This window comes from Rhinolophus sinicus, chromosome 3, assembly GCF_057876585.1.
Source record: "Rhinolophus sinicus isolate RSI-liver-muscle chromosome 3, RSI-T2T, whole genome shotgun sequence".
Classification (NCBI taxonomy): Eukaryota; Metazoa; Chordata; class Mammalia; order Chiroptera; family Rhinolophidae; genus Rhinolophus; species Rhinolophus sinicus.
In genome coordinates, this window is record NC_142503.1 from 48946089 (window position 1) to 48969909 (window position 23821).

The following is a 23821-nucleotide window of genomic DNA, read 5'->3' on the forward strand; positions in this document are numbered from 1 at the left end:
AGAGCACTTTTTTCCATTGCTTTGATAATAGTTATTACCAAGATCTAGACCTGTTAGTACTAACAGCCGTGTAGATTTAACAACAGAGTTATGGTATAGTTAGGCTGGGCTGTCCAGCCCACCCTGAAAGGGGATTGTGGGTATTTTGTTTTAACGTTATGCATGGTGAGAATCAAGATGGGAAGACAGACCTTCAGTGGAAGTGAGCCCCAGAGCAGAGAGTGGGCTAATTCTTTCCTCCTCCTGGGATATCAAACACCTTGAATACAGGTGTCTCTTTCTAGTTCAGTTGTGGATACCCTCGTGGCAGTTTAAACGGGTACTGTTTCCTCTTGGCCTTATTCCTGCTATTTGAATAAATAGTAACTTGTCTATGGGATGGAGACAGGGAAAGTATTTCCAATCTCTTGTTACAGAATAAGATATCTGTGGAGCCTAGGCAGGTGAGTCATCCTAAGTTAAACAGTGTGAGAGAGGGAAGTGCTGCGTTTTGCCATCCCCCGTCCCATCAGGCCCCTGGAAGACGGGTGCCTAGAAGAAGAGATGCTAGGAGAGGGGTGGAAAGAAAGGAAGTAGCAGAAGGGAGGGGGTTGATGCCAGCTGTGATGTGGGAGAAAACATGGGACAAATGGAAACTACCCCTCTGTTAAATCACTGGAGAAAAGAGACTTTTCTTTTATTCCTTTTATTAAACCCCTCAAAGTGCTTCATGTCCTTGAATGGGAATTTTTAGTGATTGGCCATGTAGTCATAGAGTTTTATTTTAAGGCCATTTCGTTTATTTTACAAAAAACGAAAGGAGACAAATTATTAGTGAACAGAAGACTTAATTAACTTCCTGTTCTTGAGTTCTTCAGGGTTAAAGCCCGTCATGTGGTCCTTTTCAAGGAATACTAAATCATGAGACTGTGGCCAACATGTCAAAACCCAAGGGTACGCTCACTAACCCAGGCCCAGCCCTTGATGTGCCATCTGGAAACCATGAGTTCAGTGAGCATGGGCTCTCACGGCAGTCTCTGCCTAGACTGCAGCCATAAAATATGACCTGCCTGTTAGTCAGTGTGTCCCCAGGCATGAGCTCTGTGTCCAAGCTCTGAAGTCCTCAGTGTGGGCACAGACGGCTTTGAGTGAAGCAGTCGGGAGCTTTCATGCTGCCCTACCCGTTGCCAGCTTATATGCAACCCTGGCCCTCTTTAAATTAGGGCTAGAAAGATGACCTAGGTCTTAGAGTTAAAGCTTCCAATGATGAGTATTCTTTCCCGATCATTCCATACCCCCCCACTCCAGATCTGAGTTACGTGACCATGCCAAGTTTGCAGTGGCACCTGACACTGTCCCTCTTGGATACACCATGCTATACTGTAATCATTGTCTTGTCATGAAGGCAACGACCATGTGTGTTTTCTCTGCCACATCTTCAGTGAATGGTGCAGAGTCCGGTGCTAGTTAAATAGCTGTTGGGTGAAGAAATGAATGACAGTAGTTTCAAGTAAGCCAAAGGACTCCGTTAACTTTCTTGCCTTCTATGCTTTATTCGATGCCTATTTAAGGTGCTTCAGATTCGGCACTCTTCCTTTAAGTGTGATGTTCACACCTCCTGCAGAACCACCTGATGGATGTGTATAAAAATATGGACTCCTGGACCCCAACCCAAGCTACTGAGTCAGGCAGACTCTCTTGGCCAGGGACCCAAGCAGCTGCACTCATAGTAATCATTGCACTGCTCTAATGGTAGATAAACATGAATATAAAAAAATTGTTAATAAAGTTATAGGGAAAGAAGATAAAGTTATACTATGATAGAAATACATAGACGGTAGAACTCATCCATCTATACAATACTTATGAACACCTACTGTGTGCCAGGCACTGTCCCAGGCACTCAAGGCAGAGTAGTGAGCAAGGCAGACATGGCTTCACGGTGCTTACAGTTGGAGAGGTAGACAGTGACTAAATATAGGGTTGTGAATTGTGATAAGTATATGAAGGAAGAACTTGACGGATAGCAATGGACAGAAGATGTGCTTCCTGAGACACATTTACTCATAGTCTGGAAAAATGAGAAGAAAATCATACATGGGTAGAGTTAAGGGTGGGAGTGGAGAGATAGTCAAGAGAGAGGGGACCCATTTGTGAGAGACTCCTCAAGGACAAATAGAGCTTGGCCAAACTGAGTGACTACAAGGCTTCCATGAGGGACTGTGATGAGAAATGAGACCAGGAGGGAAGCAGAGACAGATCACAGAGTCACACATGGAGGATCTGTGATTTCTTCCTAAGTATGGAGTCAGCTGTGGGAGGAAGCCTTTGAAATGTTAAACAGAGGCATCATGGTGCAGTATGTGCTTAAAAAATCAGTCTGCTGCTTATGTGAAAAATAAATCAGAGGGAGGATGAGGGTGGAGGCAGAGTGTAGTGAGGGGATTATTCAGTCCAGGTGACAGTAGCCTGCATAGACAAGAAGTAAATGGATTCAAGAGGGAAAACAAAGGGTGAATCCTGGAAAGAGATTGGAAGTGGATGGAGGGAGGTGAAGAGAAGACAGCTGAGTGGACAGTGGGAAACAACCAAGGAGAGAGTGGTCAGTTCCAAAGGGGATAGGGTGGTGAAGAAGCCAGGAAGGTGTCTGGGATAGAGGCTTGAAAGATGAGTGAGTGTTCCCAAGCTTGACTACTGGGATGGACAAGGGAAAGAAGAGGAGGAAGGAAGGCATTCCTTGGAGAGGACTCAGCCTGACAAGGCTCAAAGTCAAACATAGTGTTGTTCCAGACCCTGCATTGATCATTATAGACTTACAATAAGTGGTGAAAATTTTGGTGAGCCTTAGATAGGGAAAGCATATACATAGTGGTTAGTAGTGTGAGCTGTTTGAACATTTGAGTCCGGCCTCACCACTAAGTTGGCCTCTGTGAGCCTCAGTTTCCTCACCTGTAAAGTGTGAATAATAGTAGTTATCAGTCTTTGTAATGATACTGTGATTGTCTGTGCACAGCACTTGGCACAGTGCCTGATAGAAATAAGCACACCGTGAACATTTGGGGTGGTGGTTCGGAGGCTCTGCAAATTGAACAGAATATTTGGACTTGGAGTCAGAGGTCTGGCAAGCTAGTCTTGACCCTGAGTTTAACAAGTTAGGTCAACCTGAATGTGTCTTAAATGCTTGGACCCTCAGTTTCCTTATCTATTAAATAAGCAAATTAGAGTAATTAATGGTTTCTAAGCTACCTCATAGTTCTAAAGTGCTTCTTACTATGTAAGAAGCTACCATCCAAAGAAGACTTACATAATTCCTCATCTACTCAATTTAAGCAAGAATAACCTTGTTTGCTGGTGTCGTAATAGCTCAGCAGTGGAAAATCAGCATATACTTTCTAGTTCAATACCTGGAAGAAATCAGGTAGATGGACAGTAATAACCCTTGGCTAAGTCTGATTATAGACATGCCACTTCGTCTAGTATTAATATATGGGATTGGTGAAAAAAATGGACAAGCTAAAAATGGTTATAATGGACGATCTTGAACCAGTTTAGAAGACCATTTTTATTCTAATTGAAGCAAGTCTAGTAGATTAAAGATGTTAAGTTAATGCAGTTCTCCCATTGAGGTCAGTGTTCCTCAGGTGTTTAAAATGGATAAAGGAAACTATCTAACCACTATGCTGTATACCTGAAGCTAATATAATATTGAATGTCAACTGTAATTAGAAATTTTTAGTTAAAAAAATATAAAATAAAACGGATGAAGGAATTGAAATCTGTCATTTCATTTACTGTAGAAATATGACCAAAATAACCCCCCTTTCCATCAGTGCCTCTTGCATGAAGGGGTAAACTTTTTTCTGACCTGAAAGGTAAATAAAAGTTTCAAGCCCAGTATTGTAGCATGGTAATTGTAATAGCTAACAATTATTTCATTGTTGAGTGCACTTTGTGATGAAGTGCTTTACGAATATTTTTATTTAATCTCTGCAACTGAAAGAAGAGATCCTATTCCCATTTTATGGCTGAGGAACCAAGGTTCAGAGAAATTTGTAATTTCCTGAGGTTACTAGCTAATAAGATAACTAAATGGATGAAGTGTCTTTGTTACATGGTTTGGAATTAGTGAACACCCCAGCCAAAGTCCCCCAGAAAACCACCTGGTTCAAACAAAATTAGTTTTATTTAACTCGTAGCAAGAAAAAATACATACCTATGGAGTCATGAGGAGAAGAAAGAAGGGGCTTAGTCGGGATTTGGACTTGTGTTGGCTGATGCTAAGGTATTAGGGAAATAAGGACCCCAGTTACCTTTTGGGTGTTGTCAGAAAGCAGGATCAATTTGGTGTCTTGGTAATTTTTACCTAGGAGGTGAGAAGATTGAATAGGATCATGAATCAAGAAGCAAGTCTTGAAAGTGGGGTTAGTTATTTTGTGGTGCCAAAGGGCCTTTTCTCCGCCTTGACATGATTATGGATTGTTTCCAATTCAAGATCATCTTAGTCCATTATAATCATTTTTAGCTTGTCCATTTTTTTCCACCAATCCTATATATTAATACTAGACTAAGTGGCTTGTCTATAATCAGACTTAGCCAAGGGTTATTATTGTTTCCAAATGGTTTTTCCATGGCCAAAAAGTGACCGTGTCTGAGAATTGTTTGTATTTTGCAGAAGTTGTTTATGCTGAGTCACAAACCCTCAGGCACTATAGCCTGGCTGTTAACTGTCTGGGTCCTAGCTCTCTTTATTCTTCCTTTCTTTTTTTCCTTTCCTTTCATTCTTCTTGTCCCCCTCCCTCTAGTTATTTCATAGTAACTAGCTAATTTCTTCCCTCTGAAGAATAATCCACGATCATTAGATCCTCTGTTCTTCTCTGGGGAGTGGTGTGAACACAGGGAAGGTTTTCAGATCTGGAGAGACCTAGTCCTGAATCCCAGATCAGCCACTAATAGGTGTTTGACTTTGGCCAAATCACTTCATCTTTTTGGCCCAAGTTTCCCCATCTCTAAAATATGCTAATGAAAAACACCTTGCAGAGTGTTTTGAAACTTAGAGATAATTTACATAAAGTGACACACACAGTCCAATCTCAATAGTGACCACTATTAAAAAGCCGTAAATATTTGTCAAATGTTAATTTGCTTATTTTATAATTTCTAACAGCAACAAAAATACTTTTTGTTAAATAAACTATTAGATTGTAGGTCACAGAAGATGGGAAAGATGAGGCTTTCTGAATGTGATTTTTGGGCATTAGTGATATGATGATACTTGCTATTGTTACTTTAAAAAAAATAGATAACATTGTGCTATTCATTTTACTAATTAAAAATATGAGAACATTTCAAGCTCTCAATGGTTCATTACCTGATACAACTTCATGAATATAGGCAAGGATGCTGTATTTATAGAATATGCAGAAAAAATGACTAATTAGAACTGTAAAAAAGAATGGAAGATGTAAAAAGACTATTTTTATTATATGGGTATTAAAGGTCTTGTAAAACATTTCCATTGAAGGTTTACTTATTTTACAAGGCCAAGATTAGGGTTAAATTACAGAAGGAATAGATACCAAAATTAGCTCTGTATTGTGGGTGGCTTTTGTTTTCATCTTTGTATTTTTCTACATTTTCAAGATTTTCTACGGTACATTACATTAATGAGCAGAAAAAATGATTTGGCAGAACCAGAAACCAGAAAAAAATCATTTTATTTAGTCTTCTAAAAACCATGTTTGTTTTTCCTGAAATTACTGGTCTTTTTGGCTATGGTTCCCCGAATCTTGACAGTGTGTGTGTGTGTCTGTGTGTGTGTACACGCATGTGCACATATGTCTCATAAAATATCCTTAGGCATATGCTCGACATTAAATGGTCTTTGAGATTCTACTTCAGAGTTACCTTAAATGTATGAATAATGGAAACTGGAATGGTCCTTTATAGATGGTTGGGGTTTTGCTGAGTTAGTGTAATCTACTTTACTGTGTCTTTAGTTGTTTTATATGGACTTTAATAACGCTATTCCAGGAGAAATACAATTGAAAAGCATCCTGATAATGAAAAAAGTTATTGCAAATGACTCACTATTTGTGTGGTTCCTTCTTTCTCCCCCCTCCCACCCCACCCCATCCTCACATTAGAAGTCTGGCCTTCATTTTCGACATACAGATAATACCGTCCAGTGGTTAAGAGCCATGGAGTCTATTGGTCTACCCAAGGTAAGCCTTCAAACACTGGAATCTGATCTAAGAAACCAAAAGGGGGCAGTGTACAAATTCCACGTTACGCGAAATGATTGGGCAGACTGGGTATGTTAATGCAGAAGATTGCCTCATTGCCTCAGGAATGAGAAAAGTGGGGACCCAACAGGAACATAGTAAAAGGCCTATGCAAAGTAATATATGGCAGGTAAAATGTATATAAAGTAGACAAGATCAGAACAAGCTTTCACTGGTAGCTAGTTGATTTAAAATATCACCTCCCATTTTTGTGTTGCTACTTATACTTAAGATTTCAAATCTCATTGTAGCACCATGTGGTATATCATTATAGTTTATTATTATAAATTTATTTTTATAAATTATTATTATAAATCATTCCATCACTTTCAATTTTAAAGGCTAGGGGTTATAGCTCTTACTCCTGAAATAGATCTTGCAAATAAAACTCAGCAAATATTCAGAGCTTGTTAAATTCAAAGAGCAGGCACACTTAAGGTTGTGTGACAGACAGATAAGTAGGGGAAATGAGGAAATAATTACTTTTGATAGAAATTGTAGAGCTATTTCGTAAACTTCTTATTTTGAAATTATAGAGTCAAAGGAAGTTGCAAAAATAGTTCATCAGTGTGTATTCTTCCTTCAACTTTCCCCAATGGTGACATCTCATAACTGTAGTACAATCATAAATTGACATTGGTATATTAATGTTAACTAGACTACAGACTTATTCAATTTTCACCATTTTTATATGCATTCATTTGTGTGTATCTGGGGCAGTTCCATGCAGGTTTATCCCATGAATAGATTTGTGTGACCACCACCGCCATCAAGGTACAGACGTTGCAGAGGAGCGGGCCTTTATATTGCATCCCTTGCTTAGCCCTGTCCCCATGCCACCACTATTCTGTTCTCCATCCCTATAGTTCTGTCATTTGGACAGTGTTATAGAAATGGAATCATGTGATAGGTTACGTTTAGCAATTGACTTTTTTCAGTTAGCATAATGCCCTCAAGATCCATCAGGTTTTTGTATGTATCTATAGTTCGTACCTTCATATTGCTTCGTATGTACAGCTGTGTTAAAGATATGATTTAGGAGCGGTCCAGCTTGAAGGCAGAGGATATGCTACTGACTAATTAAAACATATGCTGTTGTTGTTATTACTAATCCAGGTTTGCAGTTAAAAATACCAGCGACAACAAAAGCAAAACATTCCTTAATGTAAATTATGAATGCCTATTTTTAATGTATTTTTGCTGATATCTGTTTTAGCTCAGCTTATGTTATCTCAAAATACTCAATATTGGTTTATTCTGCCATTTTTAACCCCTTTGCCTCTCCTAAAATGCCCAAAACATTAAATGCTGTTCCCTTCTGGGAACTAGTTGTAGTACCGAATTCATATTTCTAGATTTTGATTTTGCAAGTACTAACTAGGGCTGGTGGTAAACAGATTCATAAATAAATTTCAATAGGATTTTTCTGTATGAGACAACAAACTTTAGATTAGGATAATTTCATTATGTTTGATAGATTTGATTTAAACCTCTTCCAATGACGTGCGTGTTGGGCCAGGTTTCCCTTGATTATGTAAGCCAAACAAGTGATCCATAGAGCAGGTTCTATTTTAACACTGATTTTTATTACGAAGTCATTGATAAATTAGATTGCAGGATGAAAAACCAACAGTGTACTGAATTGATTGATGTATTTGCTATTAATGCCTTCATTTATCCATATTAAGTGCCTCCTCTGTACTCAGCGTCATGCTAGGTGCTGGGAATACAGTGCTGAATAAAATGTTCTGGTGAACTATAAATTGATCCCATTTCCTTGCTAAAAGAAGACACATTCATAATGATTTTCCAGACGAAATATAAATATAAAGGTCTTTTGTTTAAAGAAAAGGGAAGGGACATTTTTAGTCCTCTGCTTATATATAGAACTTTAAACCTGGTCACATTCTTCTGAATTGGGAATCCTCTTCTAATTGACATTTTAATAGCAAATGTGTTAAAGGAAGGTTAGAAAGACTTTTGAAAATTTTTAGGCTACAGACATTTCTTTAAGGGCTCAGTGACTATACCTTTATATCTCAAGAAACTGCTTCTTGTTTTTCTCAGTGTTTTTTTTTTCAATAGCCAACAGAAAATTGGATTTGAGTATCAAATACTACCATGATTTAATTTTTATGTCAAATTTTATAAAATATTTACTGAAAGCAAACAATGCCAATATGCTTATCTTACTCTTAGAAGCTTGGAGCCTAATTATTCATTTTTTGGTGCTTAGGAACAGATAAGTTTGGTACCCCATTCTGAAATCTGTTATTAGGCTTTTATTTTTAAGCTCAAGAATAGTGTAAATGGGTATTAAAAGCCTTACTGTTCAGAACTTTCAGTCTAGTAACTTCATATTTAGCTGTTTAGCCAAAAAAGGTAATCAGGTGCTCAGAAAATGCAGGGATGTTCATTGCAGTGACTTATATAATAGGGAAAAAATTGGGGGCAAATAAATGTTCAACCATGGGAAACTGGTTAAATTATGATTCAAAAATGTGAAAGAATCATGCACCCATTAGAAATAATGTTCTTGTAGAATAATGAAGGGGATAGGACAGTAGTCATGTGCTATTAAGTGTTTTAAACAGGTTTACAATATGTACAATTTTGTTTTTAAACGCACACATACAAAACATTTAAAAAAAATCAGAGACCTAATACAGAAAAAAGACTGGAAGAAAATATACCAAAATGCTAATGGTGACAATCTGGAGGTGGGATTATAAGTATTTCCGTCATACTTTATTTTCCAGATTGTATTCAGTGAAATCTGTTACTTTCAGAAGAAAAAAAAAATCCATGTGTATGTGTGTATGCACGTGTTTACAGAACTGTGTAGCCAAGTTCTTAACAATGTAATGAAAAGCTCTAAGAAGAACACCCTTCTCAAGCCAGCAGTCCAGTCCACTGGCCTGTCCCAAGAGTGACTCTGCTACAGAAAGCCTTGTGGAATGAAACCACCACCTAGCTATTCTGTTCTCCATCCTTCTTGGATGTGGTGAACTGGGAACCCCAACCCCTCTCTTGAGTCACTAGGAGGCGCCCCTTGTCAGGCAGAGAGCCAGGTGCACTGATTGGTCCTGTAGAGCAAGATGAAGCAATAACTGAGAGGTTTCTCTACATTTAAATAAACACAGAACAGCAAGAACGATCAAAGTAGAACCATTTGGGAGACTTAAAATAATTGTGAAAAGCAAAACGTAATAAACATATTGTTTCTTTTGTCTTCCAGATATTTTATCCAGAAACAACAGATGTCTATGACCGGAAAAACATACCAAGAATGATTTATTGCATTCACGCACTGAGGTGGGAAAATACAACTCGAAGTCTAGGAAATAAATTTAAATAAAACTACAATTTTAATTTTAAAAGAGGACTTAAATTATTTTAGTAATGCTGAATAACTTTTTATTAGATTAAGCTATTTTGAATTTGCTGGTATAAAATTAAAATAATTGTCACATGAAAACAATACTTGAACTTAAAAAATGTTTTTCTGATTTTTTTTATCTAATTCAAAATAGAAAAACAGAAAATGAATAAAAGACCTATGAGTATGATAAGGAGAAAGTTTAAGTTGAAACTTCAAGGGATCTCATAGTAATGTGCTACAATATTCTTGAGTTATGATCTAATTTACAACTATAGCTAAAATACATCAAATGAATGTATTTTAATGGTCATAATTTTGGTTTTGGTACTCTTAAAATTATCAGTTTGGTTCAATTCTTATCACAGTTTAATAAAATTCAGTATAATTTTTGTTTTATTTGTTCAATAGAACTTTTACCCTAAGGTAAAAGAAAAAGGTAAGGTAAAAAAGAAACTTAGAAGTTGCTTTCAGTTAATCAAAGCAAGATACATTCATTGTTTTCAAGCATTTGTTTGATAACTTAATTTTTGAAAACGTTGAAATTCTGCTAGTTCACAGATCATTTCTTAATGGCCTGGAAGAATGTAATTTTTAGATGGTAACAAAAGTGATTTTTAAAATCCAGTTTGTGGTGGTTGTCTTACATGCACACAGGTAATGGCCGAAAGACTTCATGTCGAATTAAATTTTAAATTTCTTTAAGAACATCTGCCTTGTGTTTATATCACTTGAAGTCATTTTCCTGGCAGAATCTTCTGCCTAGAGGTTTATATTAACTTCTTCCTGGCTCTTTTCCTCTCCAAAGGAAAAGGTTTCTGTAATAATTCACTGCAATTCTGGCCTGCTAGAGAAGAATTTTGATTATGTCATATAATTTGACTTTTCCCCCCGATCAGTACTTATAAGATTTCTTTGGAAGATGACAGTTGCTAGAAATATGGACCAAATATAGGTGCATTTTGTATGATTTCTTTTTATTCTAGTAATTTAGAACAAATGGGGAAAAAAAAGAAAAAACACTTTTATGCCTATCTCCTCGTATGTAGCTAGTGTATCATTATGGCAACAGGTTTTCTAAAAGCTTTTTATACAAAAATGCTTATTTTGAGGAATATTTTCAAATGTGTTGCCCAACATTCTTTGTCAACTATTTTTCAGTTCTTAGAATGATCACTTAACACAATGGTTAATGCTGTATTGGTGACCTGCTAAGCAGCCACCATTAGTTATGTCATTATCATATCCATGCTTCACAGAGAGCTAATCTCCAAATCTGTAGCATGCTCATGGGATGTCTTGTATAAGCTTAAATTGGTTTCCTGAAGTGGACACCTGGGGCGTTACTGTTAAGCAGCTTATAAAGAAATGGTGTGCTAAGTTCCTGTCTGATGATGTCACTGCTCTTCTACAGAAGTTGTATAGAACTGCACTGAGGTTGACAGTGTGTTCGGCATAGTTTTAACAATGGCCTGAACAGTTTGGTAAACAAAGAAAAGGCAACTTCTTGCTTATCATTGCCACTTGTACACACCGTGTTGGTGTGATATTTTCTAGGACTGTTTTTCTCAGTTATTCAGTTACTGATCGTGGAGTCCCCATTACTGTTACTCATCCTGGAATAGATTCCTGTTGAGCCTGTGTCACTTATCAGCTGTGACCTCAAGCAGTATTTACTTAATGAACAGCATCCCCTGGGAGAATCTCTTTCGCTTTTGTCTGTTCTAAACTTAATGTTTGGCTGCTTCTTGATAGGGAATTCAGAAGTCCCAAGTGTATCTAAAGTTTTTTCTATCAAAACTTTTTCCTGCGCTGGTTGGAAATGCAGTCAGTTACTCACAGGAGGCTGATATTCTGCTCTGTTGGGCCAGACACATTTGGAAGCTGGGTTGCAGAGCTCTTTAATAAGTACAGTGGGTTTGCCCTCGCTGCGTTATTAGAAGTGATGCTGGGAATAAACAATTAAGTCTTCAGCCATTATATTCTGGTTTTGGATACAGTAACATTGCTGGTATAGAGCATTGTCGTTACCTGATAGGGAATTAGGCAGGTCAGACATTCTGATTATAGATCAGGACCATGCAGGCAGATGCCTGAGGTACCCAGGCACTTCCTCCTGCCCCAGACTGTGGGCCTGAGTTGATGTATAAAGTTAGCTCTTGGCCGTGCAAACTTGTCTTTTGTTCCCCGTCTTCTTGATTAGGGCTTAACAACCTCATTAACCACCCCCCTCACGTTTTCACTTTCCTTCTGACCCCAGGCTCCTTGCCTCCTGCTCTTGCTCCCTTTGTCAGTTCAGCTAGATGTTCCTTAGCCCAGACACCAGTGAATGTTATTAGCCTAGCAGCCCCAGAGGATAGCCTCAAACTTTGCCTTATGTAGAGATGCTCACCTCAGGAAGAGGTGGCCTCATTCTCTTTTCAAAGAAATGTTTATCTTTTTCTCATTTAAAATAAAAAATAAAATATACTCATTGAGGAAAAAATTGGAAAATTCAGAAAGACTATCAAAGGAAAAGCTAACGTACGCATTATCTCAACACCAAGTGAAAACCACTGTTTCTGACTGGGTATCTTTGGACTTGAAATGTGTATATGGCATGTTTTCCTTTTGTGGCTTCATTTGGAATGTTTCAAAATCTGTGCAATGAAGAGAAACCAGTTCAAGGAGTGAGAGCCTGATTTATTTTTTATTTTTTTACTGTCTGGAAGCCATTTATACAAAAAAAGAGGACTTTTACATGTTGTTTATTGCTCAATATGTTAAACAACTGTTTAAATATTAGTTATAAAATTGAATTCCTTTAAATAATTAAATTTAGTAGAACTGATTTTTTTTGAACACTTCAAATACCTGAAAGTATAGTGAAATGCCCAGATGCATTATTACAAGCTTACCGTACTTAAACCCTTTTCTAAAAGATCTACACTACAGCTTTCACTCATTTCATTATTTATACACTGATTTTGACTCATCTTAGGACTATAATATTTTGTTGCCTACCAGAGTTAACATGATCTTATGGGCACCAGAAACAAAAGAATACCCCTACAAACCTGTCCATTTACAGATCTGGTTTCTGACCAATCAATTGTCGGTCAGAACATAGCGCCAGTTTGAAGAAGAATCTGACAGATCCTGGCTACCAGGCATCAGGCTGAACTTTACTTGTGAAATCAATCAGACCTTTTTTTTACTTTTCAGTATATGGCTTTCAGGTAGGTTCTTATTTATAACCTGGTCCCCACCCCCAGCCCACCCCATCACCCAGAAATGATTTACTGACATGTCTCGTTTGGCCAGTGTTACATAACCCGTTGTCCTGTCATAATGATGTATAGATTTGATCTGTTAACATTATTAAAAGCTTATGTATGCCTTTTGAATATTTTCTTGAAATTAGTTGGGCTTTCTAGAGGTTTCTCCCAGAGGAGATGAGGGATTGACTCTACCTCATACTTTTTGGGCCATTTGGCTGATTTATCATCTCAGATCATGTTTCTGGATCCTCTCTCTCTGCTTGACTATTGAGTGTGACCATCATTGCCAGAGCCTCTTTCCACCTGACTGTTTTTGTCACCACCTATGTTCCTCAGGTCTTATCTTCATACACTTGGTTTTTTAGGTTATTTGGCTTACTCAGTGTTTCAGGTCATTATTCTTTCCTGTAGCATATATGTAGTAGATATAGTATAGAAACCAGTACATATTCTAGACTATAGACAATTACAGAAAAAGCAAAGCACCTGTATTTTGATAACACTTCCCAACTTGTGAAATCAATACATATAATTATACATGTCTTATTTTCTCTCTCTTTGTATTACAACTTCCTTTTTGCACACTTCATACCACTCTTTTTTTTTTTTTTTTTTTTTTTTTTTTTTTATCATTGTTTTGAACTCCTGGCCTTTCACAGACTTAACCAAGATGAGTTATTTTCTGATGGAGCAGATTGATTCAGTTTGGTCAGTGGGAGCTCTTTCTGGCCAGCTCCTCTGTCCTTGTAACCCTGTCCCTGACATTCTTTAAAATATCCTTGCTTTGTTGTCTTAACAGAATGTTCCAGTCCTGTCCTGATTATTCCTGCTTTATGACATGGAATCAACTACCCTCCAAGGAATCCTTTTAAAGTCACGTGTTCATGTTGATGTTTCTAGTTTAATAGATCAGAGTTCTGGATTCTGCTCTTCATACTGTATAAAGTTTATTTGACCATGAAGTTTCTACTACTTCTCCTGCTGCAGGCTATGGAGGCGCTGTCCCACCCATGTTTTTTCAAATGCAGCAACAATGCCAAAATAGCACACAATTGGGGCTTGCGTTTGTGAAAATGGCTGTGGCAGACCTACTTCTTGTTGGCCAGCTTTTTTGAGTACCCTGTCTCTATGAAGAAGGGCTCCTCTACCAGCTCTCTCAGTCAGGCAGCTGCCTTGATTATCCAGTTGTCCTTGAACCAGTTCCACAAGCATTAATGCTTAGCTTCCTTTGTCTTATATTCTCTTCCCTTAGGACCCCTTTTCCTATTAAGAAACTGATTGATGCCGTAAGAGTGAAATTTGGTAAATCAATAATGTAATTAGACTTAGGTAGTTTGCAGTTTGATTCACTGCGTATCTCACTATCTAGCCACTTGTCAGTTTGATCCACACTGATATTCAGCTGTTTTCTCTTTGTTTCTCCCCTCACTGATTCACTAAAGAACTCCATTTTGTTCCCTTTCTCAAGACTACCCATACCTCGTTAATCCATTTAATTAACGGAATCCTAACCTGGAAAGGGCAATTTCTTAATCCTCAGGCGCCTAAACACTGGAATACACATAAAGCCCCAGGCCTCGGTGGTCCAGTCCAGTCCAGAGTCCAGAGATAACATTATCTTAAAACAGACCAGACCGCAGGAAGCAAAGTCAGCCCTCGGACCTGCCTGACAGACTCCCCCTTTCCTTTGTTCTTGTGTACCATAAAACCTTCTAACCGGTCTAGGAACGGGGAGATGGCCTTTGGACAGCAGTCTGCCCTCCTCCCAAAATACTGGCATTCGGAATAAACCCGTTTTTCTTTCCACCAACCATGTCTCTCGATTTTTTAAGTGGCAGGTGGGCAGACCTTAGCATGGTATCAATGCCTTGTACCAGATTGATTGCAACTCTGACAGAGAACACGTTTGCGTTTATAAATAAGCTTCCTAGATATAGTTCCTTAACCCAAAGGACAGGCTATAATACTATGTTCTCAGGAGAGATATCTGAAGATGGCGGTATTTGGGATTAAGGTGAGGAGGGCAGTTGCACCTTCCATATCTTTCAAGTCACTCCTTGTTCAAAATTTTCTTCATACTTTGAACCATCCTCTCTCCTCCTCTTTGTATCCTGGATTAGTATTATGTCTCTGTCTGTCCTACTAAATTCACAGCTCTTTGAGGCTATGAACTACGTCTTCTCACCCAACACAGCACACACGCCATTGAGTCCAACTTGAAGCCTCTGGAGTTTGTATTTTTAACTTTTCCATTGAATAACTGAACTGGTTATCCGATGATAAGACTGCCTCAGGATTCCTTTGGTTTTTCACTGAAAATTGGGTATAGAACACTGGATTTTGATATAATACTGGTAGTGATGTATGTGACTAAGATGGGAAAATAATTTGGTTCAGTAGATAAAACCATTTCAAACATGGAGTCAGTGAAGGGAAATAGGAAAAGGTTCTTAGTGTTGAAAGTGGGGAAACCACTGAGGTAGGTTATTAATAAGTATATAAGAAGGACACACTTATTTAACAGAGGATAATAGTAATAATAAAAACAAATGTTAATACTTACTGAATTTTTAATTATGTGCCTGGAACTGTTCAAAGTACTTTATAGGTATAATCTCATTTGATCCTCACAACATACCTATGTGGTAAGTACTGTTATTAATCACATTTTATAGCCGGGATAACTGAGGCACAGAGAGGCTGCCCAAGGTCACACAGCTAGTAAATGGCAGAAGTGAGATTGCAAACCAGGCTATGACACCAGAAACTGCACTGTTACTGACTCAGCAAGTGTCCTCAGAAGGGAGACAAGTACATATTTCCTTACTAATAAGAAAATAAAAAAACCAGTGGCAGCAGACTTGAACTTCGGCACAGCTGTTATATTTAGGATGTTTTAAAATGCAGAGTCATGGAACTTAGAACTGAGAGGATCTTGGGAAGTTTCATTTCATACATGTGGGACTGAAAGCTTGGGTTATATGACTTACTCAGAGGCATACATCTAGATATTGCCAGTCTTGGGACTAGGATGCAGGGCTTCTAATTCTAGTCCTGTGATCTTTCTGGTCAACCTTGAGGCTTTCATTTACAAACATTCATCTTACATGTCACAGCATAAAATGAACTACACATGATGTGATTCAGAAAAGCTGAAATAAATTCAGCTCTTGCCTTTTAAGTTTGCATTTCATTCTTATAGAACCTTTTAATGTATATATAGAAAGTCTAGAGGAAAACCTCATACTTTTTTTTTTACGTTCTTGCTTTTTTGACTTAATGTGATATTATTTATATAAACAAGAGCACGTGGGCCAATGAGACTAAGGTACTTTATGACAACCGCTCTGTTGCTGGCCTCACTCAGCAGCACAAGTGCACTGTATCTTTTGGTGTGGCAAGAGGCTCTCTATTTCACATCAAGTGCTTTCTTATACATGGGAAGCAATGGTGACATTCATTCCACAGCTTTCTTTGGAATGCTTTCAACTTTTTGTATTGGCTGTTAGCACTAAAGGTGCTTAATAACTTCAGTGGTGAAGAGCTACAAGAAATTGGTGTGTTTTTTAAATGGAATGGGCTTTTTTTTTTTTTTAAAGATTAAGACTCTGGATTTCCTATATGCTTCAGATAATGAATGGCTCATTTGAATGTAAATGGAGCAGGTTGCTGTTGCTGATTCTTTCCAGCATGGGAATAGTGGATAAGTATAGCTTCCTAGTAAAGCCCCTTTGAGTAATCTGCTTGAAAGCACCTCCCATACAGAGATTTGGTATAAAACTTTTCTAAACTGTGAAAAGCAATCTTTTTAAAACTAATAATTTAAACAACCTTCACATCACAAACAGTGTTGAAAATTGAAGCCAAATAAAATGTATACATTAACTTTTTTTTTTAATTTTGGTAAAAATATGTGTATGCAAATGAAATTTCTACCTGATCTATACTAGCTTAAGAAAATCAGATTTAAAATAAATTTGAAAGTGAAGATTCTTCCATCCAAAAGTGGTAACTTCTCAGCACCACCTAGTGGTAACTTTTAATTAAACCAGAATATTTGCTTTCAGTGAGATTTATATTAGTATTACAGTGTACAGTGGAGAAATAAAAAGTATAATTGGAAATAGTCCTAATATCTTTAGTACCACAGGGAAAAATTAACACTTTTGTTTAGTAAATTGTTTTAGTTCATATTACAAAAAGAAACCCTATGTTTTGTGGCAGACTAAACACCTTTATTTTAAGGACAGCATGTAGAGAAGAATATTTTTTATATAGTAGATATTCCATAAATAGTAATTAAATGAATGACTGGATAAACAAAGGAGATGTCAAGGTCACAATTATGTCAAGGTCATTGAGCACAGTTGTCTTGCTCCCTTTCCAAAACTGATATGAAATTACCAAAGTATTAGGTTGGTGCAAAAGTAATTGTGGTTTTTGCAATTTTCAGTCTTTTATACCGCAATTACTTTTGCACCAACCTAATAGTAATATTTTAAAAAAAATCATTTGCAGTAAGAAAGAATGCCATGCACTGACCAGAAATGTAAACCACTGGCAGACAGCAAACGGACAGGATTGGAAGGACTGAGAAACAAGACAGGAGAAGACCACAGGCCAGAAACCACTGAGACATGCCACAGAGTTGGGAGCTGTCATGGGTCTTGTTCCAAACAAAGAGACAGCTGAAAAAGAAGAGCCTCAAAGCCCGCATAATTGGGCTCAGACCAGCAGAGCCGTCTGATTCTTCCCTAAAGCAGCAAGTGTAGATGCTGAAGGCAAGATAGCATACCAGTACCCAAGATAGCTGATGACCCCAGGAAGGCACAGGGAGACCCAAGTTGAGAAGGCAAGACACTGGACACCCTCCTGACGTGCACCCTATCGTTCCCCATCCCAGTCTCCTTAGGGATTCTTTCTGTCATGGGGACCTGTTATCAACAGTGACAAACAGCAAATCTGAAACCCCAAGATGAGCCCCAAGTCAGGAAATGCTAGACATTTGAGGGAAACCGACACTATGAAAGAGGCATTAGATTTAGTAAACAAAACCAACACCCAAGGAACAAATTAAAACATATGCAATTAGTGATTTATTCAATTTATGTATTTAATAAATTTTGAACACTCATGTACAACAGAACCAAAGATAAAACTAAGGAAAATTGGATATAGATTAAATTAGACAAGAAACTAATAAAATGTGTATTTAAATTTTTGGTACATAATATGAAAATAAAAGCTAGGTCATCACAACATTATGTAGGTGGGGAAATAGAAGTGGAAATATATTAAGGATAATAGATGTTCATTAGTTTAGGCTTTGATACAAGAATGTAAGTTTAAAGTATGTTAAAACCTTAGCAGAATATTAATGGAAATCATACATATTATAAATATAACATATTAAATACTTGAAATAATTATACATATAAAATTTGTGTTAGAAGACATTTTATGGGTGTTTCCTACTTAAATTTTACTGTCACATTTTCAATGTTTCTGCCATTGAATTATTTTTATAGTTTTCTTTGTAGATTAGTTCAGGTGTATTTTTTAATTTAATTGTAGAAAGAGAAGCCGAAAATGCAGATCAGGTATTATGAAAGAAATTGAAATGATACAATGGTACATTTTTTATTGTTTATAGATCTATTTTCATTTCTTAAAGTATGGCTTGATTTTGTTTCCTTAGAATTCTTTGCAGCTTTACCATGCCTATCTGTTTAATTCTGTTGAATTTTGTAGTTCTCTTTACTAGAAAGGAATAAGTAGAGAGGTTGGCATTTCATTTGTTCCATGGCACATGACATGAGCTCCCTTTTAAGTGGAATATTTTCCCCATGTAATAATGAGTTGAAAAGTGGTTCATAAAACATTATGGTTTTGAAATTGTCAGCATACTAGCTTTGATTAGAATGATTTGTTGGCATGAACCTTTGGTAGTAAAGTCTTTAGGGGCTATGTAAATAGTTTCAGATCCCTGATAATCTCTAAAGATCTAGGATTTGAATTACACAATGTATTCTGTCTTTCTAGCTTTGAATTATGAATACATATTTTACATTGAAGAATGTTCAGCGTCTAATATGTTTTCCTCTGTGGATAAGATATGAATATCATGTTGGAATTTAGTACATGGTTAAAATGTAATTTGTCCTTTGTCCTTTGGTTGTGGTTTTGGGGGGAAAGGGAGTGAGAAACCAAAGGATGGTAAATCACCCCAAAATCAATCTTTAAAGTTCAAAAATTCATTAATAGTCTTTTCCTGCAAGAAATGGAAATGGCCAATATGTGCATGAAAAATGTTTACCCTCACAACTAACCAAAGGAAATGGAGATTTAAATAACATTTGTGGCCATCAGTTTGGCAAGGTTTTCATTGATAGTGTCCTGTAGTGATAAGGAGACAAAGAAATATTGGTGGTAGAGTGGGGGCCATGCCCATCAGCGGTTCTTAGGTTCAACTAAACATTTGGACTCTGACAGCCTCCATAAGCTGCTTTTGGCACCAGTTGCCCAGAAGGATAGACATAGCCAGGAAACCCAGCCTACTGGGAGGACAGCTTCACATATTTGCTCTTCATTGGGGCCTTCATGGCACTCAACATCATTGTCACTCAGCCATCTGGAAGCTGTTCTCTTTACTACCTCAGGTGATACCTTGGGTGCTAAGGAGTGAGACTCATATTGATGGGTGCAAGAGCCTCCCTGGCTTCGAGCCTCAGCCAGTATCCATTGTAACTGCTCCATAGCATGGCTTCCCAGTTCCCTGCGAGGAGTATGCCAGTTATAAGAGTCAGTGAACTGAGGAACACCTAAAAATACTGTGCCTATTAGATATTTGTAAAGCCTTCAAGTCAGGATGCAGTTTATCAATCAGGGGTTATTTTTCTCCTAAGCAATGATTGCTTAGTAATACTATTGTTATTATACCTTTATCAGGTTCCTAGGGAAACAGAGCTAGAAAGTTAACTAAAGGTGGGGTTCTCTCACAAAAGGGAAACCAGTTTTCTTAACCTTTTACTCACAAAGCTTAAATGAGTATAATCTCTTTTTAAGAACACAATTTAACTGTGTATTGAAAGCTTTGATTGTATGTATACCATTTCAGTCTGGCAGGACTTTTTCAGGAATTTATCGTAACAAATAAGATATATGCATAAAGATGTATTCTCTCTATATAATATTCACTGCCATGCTGAATATTTAGTAACGATCTAAATGCTCAGCAATTGGTTAAGTAAATTACAATATGTTCATATATCATAGAATACTGTATGAGATTATTGAATAGATACTTCCAGAAATAACTTTTAAAGGACTTATATAAAAATATTTAGTGTTTAACTCTGGGTGGTGATTTTCAATGTAATATTTTTTAAATCAGGAATCATTAATTAATAACTTTGTTTTATTACTTTTCTAAATAATTGTTTTGAATTATCAAAGAATGTTCATTTCATTTCAATGCATGCCATTTACATTGATTAGTCAAACATTTAAGAGTTTATTTAATACCATTAAGAAGGCTTGATCTTGAACTCCTTTATTGAAATTTTATGTATTTTATAAACTGCATAGATCCATCTCACATGTGCATCACAAGTGATAATTTTGAAATATTTCAGGCCATCAAAATCATTCTCAGTTCATTTTCCCATGTATGTTATTGTGTATTTTCTAATTTCTAATTAAAATTTCATAAATTATAAACCTATCAAAATTAATAATAAAGTGAGTACGGAATTTTTTTAGTTGGTCTGTAGAATTAACCTTATGGGTTGGGGAGGTTAGGATAAATATGGAACAGAAACTATGGCTCACTAATTAAGTGGGAAAAGCCACATAACCATTTATTTTAATCTGTCATAGAATGTAGATGTAGATGCCAGCTCTCAGCTCCTTTTGTCAGGTTATGGGTAAGTTAGTGGGTGCCATCATTACTTCTAAGGGATTTTTAGAGAAATATACAACTTACTCTCCATCTTCCACTTAGTTGTAATGCTCACATCATGCTTTATCTTTAACATCACCCTGTCCTTCAATAGTCTTGCCACTGTATTTATTGGTTCAGAATATGTAAAACAAATATTTCCTCAAGGAGTGGATGGTACTTGGAGGAATATTGAAAAGGAAAATATAATAATTTGACCTGTACTTTCAACAAAATAAGACTCACGTGAGGAATATCCAAGGAAATGCTTATTGCATTATTAGCTGTTTTGTATTAGTTGTACTTCTTATTCATCCTCCACATGGATGGTAGAGAGTTAGTTGACTACAGAAGTGCCATGTGCTACACAACACCAGTCTTTGAGACAGACTGGGGTTTTAGTCCCGGTCCCACCAGGGATTCTGTTACCTCAGGACTGAGTTTCCTCCTCTACAAAATGAATGGATTAGATGAAATAATCTCTTAGGTTTTTCTCAACTGAAAAAGTCCTTCAGATCTAAGCAATTTTTAACTCTAAGATTTATCATGATAAAGTGTCTGATAATTGTATGTTTTTTCTTTCAGTCTGTATCTCTTCAAACTAGGAATAGCACCTCAGATCCAGGATTTGTTGGGCAAAGTAGATTTCACAGGTATTATTATAATTTTTATAATGTAGTTACTAAGGAAATGGACCGATACGTTTTTTTCATCTCAGTATTTTTTATTCCCTTTTTTCCTCTGTATTGATCAGAGGAGAAAACTTATTATTTTGTTTGTACTCAACCAGCTTTCCTTTTCCCCACATTTATGAAATGAGAAACTGATGCTGGCTTCTTCCTAAAGTTCTTGTTTAGAAATGCCCCACCTTCTTGATGAAGACATTTCTTTCTTTTCTTTCTTTTTTCAATAATGGCATGGCACTTTTTGTTTGCTTTAATCCGAAAAATAAACCCCGCATATCTGGGGAGGGGACCCTAGGATTAAGACATTTCTGCCTGTAAATATATTCATTCTGTCTCCATCTCTGTGGTTTTCTTTGATTGGTTGTTGTTCTCTTTCAGAGGAGGAAATCAGTAATATGAGAAAGGAACTTGAGAAATATGGAATACAGATGCCATCTTTCAGCAAAATAGGTGGCATTCTAGCTAATGAACTGTCCGTGGATGAAGCTGCACGTAAGTCTATGTAAAATCCGAACATGCCATTGACATGAGGCTTACCTATACTTTATTTGTTGATTCTGGTTACAAGAAACAGAATATTTAGAAGATAATTTAAGCCCCCTCTGAAAGCTTTTATGATATGTATCGTAGAGGGTAAATTTAAGTGACTTTAAACACCTGTTTGTGCAAAGTGAATTAAGAAGATCCAGAAATATCTTCATTCTCCAAAATATTTCTCTGCTTTCTAGATCCTTAGATTTTAGTGGTAAGGTATGTTGCTGCATTGCCTTTTAGTGTTTCAAGTTAACTTGCAGGCATCTCTTGGAAACATCCTGGTACTTTAAAAGTGTTTGTGTTACCTTTCCAACATCCAGGTGGTTGACAAAAATGCTCGGTGCATGTTAGCCATTCAGCGCAGGTTGAATAAATAGGGATTAAATGAATAGGGATTAAATGAATAGGGATTATGTAACAGATGCCGAGACAGGACCAGTATAGATGGGCATGTGGAGAGGTTGTCAGAGGCGTGCTCTGTGATGTGTCAGAGGTCTCTTTTGTCATGCTTACTGGGAGCCAAAGAAGAAAGTAACACTGCTTAAGTTTATGCAGCGATGAGGCATGTTGTCTTTTGCTAATAAAAATCTTTTTTTTTTTGTCTCTTCTCAGTGCACGCTGCAGTTATAGCCATTAATGAAGCTATTGAAAAAGGAATAGCAGAGCAGACCATTATAACTCTAAGAAACCCAAATGCAGTTTTAACTTTAGTGGCCGAAAACCTTGCACAGGAATATCAGAAGGAACTCTGGGAAGCCAAAAAGGGAAAAGAGGAAAATGCAAGACTGAAGGTATTTAATTAGATTCTCAGTAACAGACATGGTTAGGAGTAGGTGGTTTGAAAAAGCCTTAATGTTAAAAGTGTTATTTTTAAATCAACTGGCTGTGGTCTCTCTAGCCATAGGCAGTTGGTTTGGGTGAAAGGTAAGGGTGAAAGAAGACCATGCACTATGTAAGGAAATTAATTTTCCTTTTATGATGAATGTTGTAAGTTCCATGGTTTGAAGGTCATGCCATAAATGTATTACTTACCTGGAAGGTATGGAAGTAGCAGCTAAAGGTCTTCCCTCATTAGGCATCACCAGCAGACCTTGTATTGGCCGAGTTACCTTTGGATTTATTAGTAGAGGTTAATAATTCAGTGTGGTGAAGTTTAGAGAGGATATTTTTGAACCTACTCTTTCCAATATTTATCTTGGTATTTGAGAAAGAGCTTTTCCTCCCCAGCTAAGCAGCCTGCTCCTGAGCCTAACAACTTCCCACTGCCCACTTCCTGCTCGTCTTGTGTTATGGAGACTTCGTCTACATTCAGATCTTCCACTTCCTTGCCAACTTTCCTCTTTGTAAGCTCTTGTCATGTCAGCTTCAGCTCCATTACAATGTGACCACTTTATCGTACCACCTTTCCTCCGCTGGTGGCTCCCACCAGCATCCGGCACGCTTGCTCCACCCGGCCCGCCTGCTCCACCTAGCCCACCTACCTTGAGATTATCTACTCCTTTAACTTATGTGCTTCTTTGCTGCCCTGGTTCTCCTCTGCATCTCTTAGTGTCTCTTCTTCCTCCTTCCTCTAAACATGGGGATTCTTCCAGGTCTGTCTCTGTTCTTTCTCAATTAAGCTCATACACTTGTTGAAGAAATCAGCTGCCAGCTTGATATCAGGCCCCTCTAATGTTCCTCCAGATAACTTCCCTTGTAGCACAGGTCTTGCCATCCACCCCATCGGGTGGGTGTTCATCTCCACCCTGACCTCTTGCACGTAT

The 23821-nt window shown here is 37.3% G+C and overlaps 1 protein-coding gene across 1 annotated transcript in view; it reads left to right on the plus strand.

Annotated features, from left to right (window-relative positions):
- The window catches only part of IQGAP2 (IQ motif containing GTPase activating protein 2), a 268669-nt gene that overhangs the window by 135678 nt on the left and 109170 nt on the right, over positions 1-23821 (plus strand). The window contains exons 4-8 of the mRNA XM_019728145.3: positions 6123-6200; positions 9499-9575; positions 21424-21491; positions 21903-22016; positions 22671-22849. Coding sequence (XP_019583704.3) covers positions 6123-6200; positions 9499-9575; positions 21424-21491; positions 21903-22016; positions 22671-22849 — 516 coding nt within the window. The remainder of the gene's footprint in view (positions 1-6122; positions 6201-9498; positions 9576-21423; positions 21492-21902; positions 22017-22670; positions 22850-23821) is intronic.